The 9617-nt window shown below is 37.4% G+C and overlaps 1 protein-coding gene across 2 annotated transcripts in view; it reads right to left on the bottom strand.

Moving 5' to 3' along the window:
• Positions 1-9617, bottom strand: part of TDRP (testis development related protein) — a 41399-nt gene that overhangs the window by 20449 nt on the left and 11333 nt on the right. For both annotated transcript variants that reach the window (XM_024213802.2, XM_026655103.2), the window contains one exon: positions 5421-5480. In XM_024213802.2, coding sequence (XP_024069570.2) covers positions 5421-5480 — 60 coding nt within the window. The remainder of the gene's footprint in view (positions 1-5420; positions 5481-9617) is intronic.

Genomic DNA, 9617 nt, shown 5'->3' with positions numbered 1-9617 from the left:
TGTCATGTTATGTTGTTACTGATAAAAGGCTTGGTAGAATTTGATTTTTTTGTTGTTGCAATTTTGATGGATAATATTAATGTTTATTTTTAAGCTTTTTTTTTTTTTTTTACTATTTTTATCAATTGAAATTTTCACAGTGAGGGAAATTATGGGAAGGATCAGACAATAATGATGTAATGACCATAGAGGAGATTCAAAAAGTTAACAGTTTTATAAAGCTTTAAAATACAAACTGTCAATATCACATGTCAAAAAATACAAATTAAATACTCTTAAATCAAACTCTAATTTCTAAATCAGCATTTTTCTTACTTTGCCTATCTGTAAATTTCAATGATCATCACTGGAAATAATTTGTAGTAGGTTTGTTTGTATACTGTGAAATCAATGTTTACTGACATTTACCAATAAAAAACTAATCCTTCCAAGCCTACTGATAAATCTGATAGGTTTGACTTGTTTCATTTCTTTTCAGTTATGGAAAGAAAGTGAAAAATCATGACCCAGACTACCTAACATATAACTGATATTGTATAACCAGAACATGAAGAGCAGCACATTAAGAAAAGCACAAATCCCAGAGTATTTAGATTTCCAAAGGGTGTCTGAAAAGAGGTAAGACATCCAGTGAAAATTTTAAAAAGGCCATTTTGCAAACCTTATAATTTTTTCTGTAGAAACCCAATTTTCAAACCACAATGAAAAAGTCATAGTAGTAAAAATTTACTTTGTTAATTTTTTGTCATCATAATGACATTACTACAAAATAAAGGTTTCAAGCTCCAGTTAAACTGAAAAATTCTCACTCAACCTTACCTATGAAGTTATGACCAATGATTTCATAGTTAGTTTGCAAGTCTCCACTGTCAATGTAAAGGTCAGGAGTGGGTACTCCCATCTCTAGAAGTCTCTTTTCCATAAAGTATTTAGAGAGAAAAATCCATTGTAAGGGTAATTGGATGATTTGTAGATCCCCAATCTCTTTGAGTGTTGTTTCACATCTCTGATGAACAGGAAACAATCTAATTTCCACAGCTTATTGGTATCATTAGCCCAAACTCAGTTATATATTCAAACATTGACCTTTAAAATTAAAGAGATGTAATTTAACAAAGCTATAATTCAACTAAAATCTCTTGTCTGACAAGAAAATAGAATACTATTAAAGACTATATTTGCCTGTGATATTAGCCTTTTAGAAAGGTAACTTTAAAGTGGACCCATGAGGGGCCAGGATCCATCTTACAGATTGCAGTCAACTGTTCTCATAGTGTCTCTGAGAAACAAAACAGAAACTAATGAAGGAGCATCCCTTTGAAGTCCAATACTCACCAATAGAACTGGAGGTATATGAAGGTCTGACCTATGTTGGCTGGACTCATGAAAGCAAGGAGTGTTCCCTTCAGAGAAAAGCCAGCCACTGCAAGACCCCCCTTTCTTACCCTATCTGACATTTTAGGTGATTAAAGGACTGGCCTGCTGTAATGCAGTGTCCCACACAACCCTCCTTCAGTACCATTCAAGGTCAATAGGACTAATGATTAAAAGTCAATCAACTAGCATCAGGGAAACCATCTTCTCTTTACAGGTTTCTAAGGATCTGATGCCCTCAGAGCAAATTCCTCCACTTCAGCTGGCCAGAACCCCAGCTCCAGCAGTACTCTACTTTCTGTACCATGAAAAAGCTGCCTTTAATTGGCATAGCTGAAAGTGGGATCTTGCATAGTCACTTCAACAACAGGATGCAATCTGCTACTCCATAGTTCAGTTTTGTTTCCTCCACTCCACCAATGTTTCCAAACTCATCACCTATCTGTTAGATTCTCAGTGTCTTCTGTTCCCTCTTCCTTACAGCATCCTCTGCACAATACAATCTCCCTGAACTCATCCACAGGCCCCTATTCTGTCCTCCTTTAAGTCCTTTTTAAAATACCTTCTGTCATGTTGACTATAATGATTCAAGTTGACTTCTATATAAATTGCATATAGATTGCCTACTGTTACTCCTTTTCCTCAGACCTCTCTGTCTACTTGTTTGGGTCTACAGTTTGCCCTTAGATTATGAGCTTCTCAGATGAGGGGCTGTCCTTCTTATGCATTTAGAAAGCCCACTTAGTGAGTGTTACTAGAAATAAATAACTCTCCACAACTATACTAATATTTACTCATGTAGCATGATAGTGCATATTATGCTAGATTTCTATACTAGGCAGGCACCTTTGTTAGCCAATGAACAAGAAATGACACAACATAACATCCTTCTGAGAAGAAGTAAATCATCACTGAAGAGTCCCTTTTAAGTTAATTTTACTGCCAAAGGTACATAATTCATCATTAAAACTGTGCCAGAGGGCTAGAATGGGCATGAAGAACTGGAAGCTATAAGAACGAGAGTCACAGTTAAAAGGAAACAGAGCAGGAATTCTGACAGTGGTTAAGTATTAAAAAGGAAATTGCAAAACATTATCTAGAAGTCTGACACACTGAGTACATGATAAACCTCCACTAAAAAAATTAAATTAAATTTAAACAAAAATAAAAATGAGAGACTATTGTAAATGTAACTGAAGGTAGGATGGCAGTTATTAAAACATACAGAATACCTTACCTTGAGAAATCAAAGAAAGAGTTAGACAGCCATACAATGGAGAATATTCTGTGCAGATGGAATCTTCAGAGAATTTAGCTGCCAAACTCTTAACAAGTCTCTACTTAGCATTTGTGAACTGAGTTTTTCATAACTTGACCCAGTTTGGCCATATTTTCACCAGTATAGCTTAAGGCACATTTGAGACACTAGGTCAATCCCTTTGCCAAATTTCAGGCCCATTCCCCAACGCATGGATGCACTGGAGCTTTTCAGCAAAGATTTGTAAGATTTTTTTTCAACTGGGCAAAATAATGTATTTTCTACTAACTACGATCTGAGAAATGAGTGAACTGTTTGCACAGGAATGTTTCCAAAAAAGTTCAGCCTGATACAGATACCTGACATGGACATTTTTGCTCCAAATGGTTGAAGTTTGGCAAAGTTATAAGCAACTGAAAACAAGGTCTTATAATGGAAAGTGTCAGGCAACCTTAACTACAAGTGTTGCTAATTCCACTGTCTATAATAAATACATTAGGCTTTATTGCATGTATGAATTTAAATATAATACCAAATAAATCTCTTATCCAATCTGGAACTTGCCCCCAAATACCAAAAGACAAGAAAAACGGTTTCTGGACTCAATTGCTGACAAAAGGCCGCTCTGCTCTGCAGTTTGAATAGGCTGGAGCTCCAGCACCTAGGCTGCCTTCATATCCACCTACAATTTCCAATACACATGGTAAAAAGTGAATTACTTACTTCCCCACAAACCAGCTCCATTCCATCTTTTCCAAAACTGGCTTGTTAGTCACTGTGAGAGTCATCAGATTCCCTCTCCAACCACACAAAACTTCCAGCTGTGCTTTATTGTCCTTAGTTATATTGATTCAGTACAGGGATTCTGTTATAGTCACGAAGTACATGAATGGCCTCCAAACATGTGTAATTCTTTAATTCTTTATCAAAGATTAAATGTTCCAAAGAACCTCACTGCATCACAGTTTTTAAAAGTTTAGATTACCCAAATAAAGAACTGAAATGATTCCACAGACACTAACAGTTGGAGAAAAAGGCAATAAAGGGAAAAGGCAGAGCTGCCAAAAAATTTCTCTAATGTATCTGTTTAACAGAAGTTTGTATGATAATGACAGCTCACTGATTTAGCTGGTGAAATGTTTCCTTGAAACCAAAACAAGGGTTACAAGTCTTTACAAATGATTAAGAAAGGCTACAAAAAGTCCCAAAATAGAAACAATTTTAAAGAATTCTTTTTCATTGTTTTGAATTTCCAACATCTGGCCTGAAACCCATTAAAATTTATCTTTGATACAAGGAGTCAATTTTTTCCACTACCATATTTTACATGAAGAAAAAAAAAAAATCCAGGAAAATTATAGTGCACTTTGAATTTATAATTTCAGTAAAAACCATCATCTAACACAGTGGTTTTCAAACTTTTTTTCTGGTGACCCAGTTGAAAAAAATTGTTGATGCCCACGACCCAATGGAGCCGGGGATGAGGGGTTTGGGGTGTGGGAGAGGCTCTGGGTTGGTGTCAAGGGTTGGGGTACAGGGGTGAGGGCTCCAGGGTGGGGCCAGGAATGAGGGGTTCAGGGTGTGGGAGGGGGCTCTGGGCTGGGGCAGGGGGTTGGGGTGCGGGAGGGGGTCAGGGCTCTGGGCTGGGGTTGCAGGCTCTGGGGTGGGGCTGGGGATGAGAGGTTTGGGGTCTAGGAAGGGGCTCTGGGTTTGGGGGGGGCTCAGGGCTGGGGCAGGGGACTGGGGAGCGGGCTTACCTCAGGCAGCTCTCGGGCAGCAGCGCAGCGGGGGTGCAGAGGCAGGCTTATTGCCTGTCCTGGCACTGTGGACAACTCTGGGCCTCCCCTCTCCCGCCCCCCCGCCAGGAATCATCCAATGGGAGTACAGAGCTCAGGGTGGGGGCAACCCCCGCCTAGGAGCCAGACCTGCTGCGGACCACTTCTAGGGCACAGCGCAGTGTCAGAACAGGTAGGGACTAGCCTGCCTTAGCTGGGTAGCACCACCAATGGGATTTTTAATGGCCCGGTTGGCAGTGCTGACCAGAGCTGCTGCGACCCAGTCCCTTCCATTCCACGACCCAGTTCTGGGTCACAACCCACGGTTTGAAAACCACTGATCTAACAAAGATGAGGCAAAGAAGTAACTTTCATACATTATTAATAGAAAGTATCCTTTTACACTAATTAAACTATAGTTAAATCACTTTGCTCAATTCATTTGGAATTTCAAAACAAGTTCTTACTTGCAATAATTAAGCTCAACTTCTGATCCTTTAACCTTCAACTCATGCATTTTTAAAAGAGTGTTTGTTCTGGGGAGGTTTAAAGACATAAATTTTACTGGCTGCAGAAATTGTTTTAATTTGCTTTTGCTTAAGATGTAAAACAGAGTCCCAAACCACTTGTGGTCGGAGAGCAAGTCAAATGTGGAAAACTGTACCTATACTATAGTTAAGATATAAAAAGTCAAATGGATGTCTTTTATAGCTTGTTATACATACCCTTTGAAAATTTTCTTAGCCCTCTACTTCAGTTATTCCTGTGGTTCCTTGCTTTTTTATTTTATTTTATTTTAATAGTACTCCAACTTTTGAGAAAAAAATTAGTAAAAGACTTGAACAGATGTTAAAAATGTTTTTCTTAAAAAAAAAAAAAGAATTAGTACAAAGCCATAGCTAATAAAAACTCAAGTCAGGGTGCAGAAAAGAAATAAGGATTTTCCTAACATGCATTAACAGAAAAATGCATAACATGAAACAAGTATCATTACCGAAGGAACAAATATTTACCTTTGTTGCAAGTTGTGACACAGAAGATGTAACTTCATCATGAAGAAACTGGTCCTTATTCTTGGGAGGGGGGAAGAAAAGGAAATACTACAGTCAGTTATAGATGAACAGTAAGTAATACTTGTTTCAGAATATTCATGATGTCTTTATTTTACTCATCTCATCGGTAAATTATGAAGATATAATATGCAACTCAAATGTTTATAAAACCTAAAGAAAAAATGAAAGATGTAAACAAAACCTCATTCAGATCAATGCTAAGTTGTGTTTCAAAAGTTATAAATAGACAAACCATCGCAATATATAAAAGTAAAGAAATAAACTTCCACCAGGGATTATCTTTACCTCAACATTCTATTGATGTTGTTTTGAACTATATTTGAAGTCTCATTTCGATGACCATGTTTTATTACTATCTCATGTATAGAGCAATTTTTTTCCCTTGGATGTAATCTTACTAGTTCTCACGAGTTAAGCAAGATGAAGCCTGCTCAACAGGTCAAGCCTGCTCATTATATAGACTGGAGACTTCCAAGGAAAACCAAAGTACTGCGGGAAGTGGTAGCACATTTCTCTCCAACTCGGAGCTAAAACTATTATCCTACGGGGGCACTAGTATACCATGCTGCCACAGGTGCGGTCTTCAAAATGAGACAAAGTAAGATCCTAATCACTTGTGATAATTAGAGACTCTACGCATGTCTTCCTTAACATCCTACCCAAATTTTATTCTGCTTACCCAAATTCCCCACCATGGGCTATAGTCTCCTACTTCAGTTCCTGTCCCTAAATGTGGTGCAGTGTTTCTGGAACCATTACACTGGCTGTTATATCCCAGAGAAAGCTGCATTTTGGAGATAAGTATAGTGATCTCTACATTAGCAGTTGCAGGCCTAGTTGTTAGAGTATAGGACAACGTCAGGACCTCCTGGGATCAGAAAAAACTAAAAAAATTACTTGCTGGCTCTTTTGGCAAGTCAGTTAACCTCTGCATTTTGGTTAGCTATCTTTAAAATGGGAGACTACTACTACAGATGGGAGTTGAAAGGATTAAAGAGTTACGGCTTATACAATACTTTAACAATGAAAAAGTGTTATACAAATTCTAAGTATTATTAAATGGTTAATACTTTTCTTTTAAAAAATGTTGAGGCTTTGAAAAGGAGCTATATTAAAAATAAAGTCATCCTCCACCCCTCATTTTCACCTCACTCCTGTGTCAGCTCTAAAAGAGTTGGCCCAGTTTACAAGACCTTACACCCTACTTGATGGCACTTCTCTTTTTTGATGTTTAGATGTAATGTGTTCATTTCTGAATGCTGCATCCAATCAATTCAAAATTTCTGAGCATGTTCTAGGCATCAATGGGGAGAAACCTACTCATGTTGGTGAAAAGTAAAAAAAATAAAAGGAGGAAATGGGGGACACAGAGCACCTGGCATCTCGTTAGCAGAGCTACCAGGTTCAAACACCTCTTTCATTGTCTATAGAGCAAAGAACCAGTTGATAGCAGCCAGTAAACACAGTCCATCATACCAATACTCCTCATTTCAGCTCAGCCCATCCTCCCACTATAATTTAGACAGAAAAAGAATGGGAAAGGGGAAGGGAGGGAGCTCCTGGCATGGGGTGGGGATCTGCAGGGAGTCTATTAAATAAAGAGGCAAGGGAGATTGACACAGGAGAGTGAAAGAATGCAAGGTACCCTTGCTGTTTGCAATGAGCTTGGCCTACACAAGCAACAATGTGTGGCCTACTAGTATTTTAACTAAGGGTTTGGCGCACAATTAATACCAACATTAGTCCAAAACTCTGCTGATCTTTTGTTGCAGTCTGAGAAGTAAGATTCTTTGTATGTGTTCACACATACAAATATGCTCGTGTAATGGAGATGTGAGCAGGGTAGGGGCACACCACAGAGTTAATTAAACAAATTCAAATTAGCTCAGTGAAACCCCCAGGAAAGAAACAGATGAGGAAAAAGCCAGTTAAACATTTCCCTCCACACTTATTATATCTTTATAAATATATATTTTGAACACAGTGATTGCAAGATGACAATTGTTACTATTAATGAAACTATATTCCCTGCTTTTTTTCTTTCAGCACCACACATTACTAAATGCTTTTGTGATTGATAAATAATAGTATATATTTATTTCTCCTATTATTATAGGTGGGGAGAGATTAGAGGGTTTTTTTTTAAAAAAGGTTTTATTCTAGAATTTCTCTACCGGCATATTTCATGCTCAGTTTCCTTTACCATGCCAATTTTTCCTACATAATAACCTTTGATGTTCTGATTATTTCAGAATTATTCACTGTAATTTAGGTTTAGATAATGTATAATATTACACTATTTCTTTTCGCTTCCATGTTGAACTCTTAGGGCTACAGTCTTCTATTGCTGAACAGGTAACTAAATGCTAATGTTCCATGCATTTGGGAAACTCTGATCAAAAACAACTTTCCTGGTTTGGCAATAGAATGTCAGTACACACAATGTTTCCACAAGGAAACACAAGTGTCCTTTTGTTGGACATACTGTAAACCATAAAGTATTCAAGGGATTAATTCAATAAGCAACAAACTTTTTTATACAAAGATTATACTGTTGATCTACTTTTCCTCAGTTTCTCTTGTGGTTAAGTAATAAACTAGTCTCTTTTGATCATTCACTTTAATAATAAAGAATGTATCAAAAGGGGGCCATACAGGACAAGAGCTGCCCTACTACATAAACGGCAAATTATTAATTATTTCCAATCAGTGCGTCAACCTCATACTAAGTAAGTCTGGATGTCAAAAATCAAAAGCATGAAAAAAGTAAAAAGTTGATAGCAAAAATAAATCATTTGTAAGACAGATTTGGGTAATGATCACTTTTACTGTAAATCCTTAAATGTAAATTGTTGCTCTCCTGCTCACCTTTCTTAATTCTCCCCTCCTCCTCTTCCCCACTCCCCCCCGCAATTGATCAAGGAGTTAGGCATTGTAATTTTAAAATGTCTATATTGTGGTGATTACAAATTTAGGCTAGGTTAAAAACTTGAGATATTTAATTTCTCAGGGAAAATTTCAAAGGATATTCCCAGCCTCCCTCCATGCCTGAAAATATGCTTTGAAAAAGGGATCTGAAAATCACCCAGGAAACTACAAACCTGCAAATTAGCCTCTATAGTTGGAAAGATTCCTGAGTCACAGATTACAGATCAAACAGTAGAACAACTATATAGGCTGTTCAGAGACAGTCAGCACAGATTTGGAAGAGGTGGTCATGCCACCTGACTAACTTCTTCGAAGAAGTGACAATGAGAGCTGTTGCAAAGTAGTAGATAGTTTACTGGAGTTCAAGGTGGCTTTGGTACTGTGTCAAAAAAGATACACAGGGCTAAGTATATTATTAAGGCAAAATTTCTTCTTGTCTTGAATTAAGAATTGGCTTCAAGGACAAAAGACAATGGTAAATGTCAACAGCTTCAGGTATGAAGGAAGCAACAAGAGGTACTGGAGTGACATTAGCATTATGCTCCATTTTGTTCATTGTGCATGAATATATCTGGAAAAGGGACTGTGCAGGAAGGTATACATATTTACAGTCATGTCAACATTAGAAGATGAGTGATCATGTTTAAACGAACACAGAAAGAACGGACATAGTAAAAGCTTTAGTGACATATTTCATTTAATATTAGACAACTACCTGAAATAAAATAAACTTGGGTCGGAGAGGAGCGCTGTCACATGACTGAGCATGCAGATATTAGAAAAACTAAATCTGCACATTTCAGAAGAAGAAATTAAGAAGGGTTGTTTGTCAATATTACTCAGCAATAATTCTTTTACCTCTAGGACATAAGGCTACATGTTCAAGTACCATGCAATGATTTGGCTGTATATCCAATGTGGACTACTAAAGGTGCTGCATTGTAAGGTGCCAGCCTTTCAAAAAGTCATAAATCAAAGATCCTTCTGCTAGCAACAGTGGATAGGAACTAGAACAGGTGATCTAATTATAAGATTGCCAAGACTTTAGGCTTCATTTTGTGAGATTCGTTTGCCTATTTTCAGAGCAAAGTAGCTAAAATCAATTTGGACCAATTATACAACTTTAGACTTCCCAATACTATCACTGGTGAAAAATATTAACTAGTTTATTTCAGAGGAAGAGCAGATTCAAGATATGAATTAGGGGTC

This window comes from Terrapene carolina, unplaced genomic scaffold, assembly GCF_002925995.2.
Source record: "Terrapene carolina triunguis isolate 2854851 unplaced genomic scaffold, T_m_triunguis-2.0 Scaffold42, whole genome shotgun sequence".
NCBI classification, from domain to species: Eukaryota; Metazoa; Chordata; order Testudines; family Emydidae; genus Terrapene; species Terrapene triunguis.
This window is presented reverse-complemented; position numbering and strand designations above follow the sequence as displayed.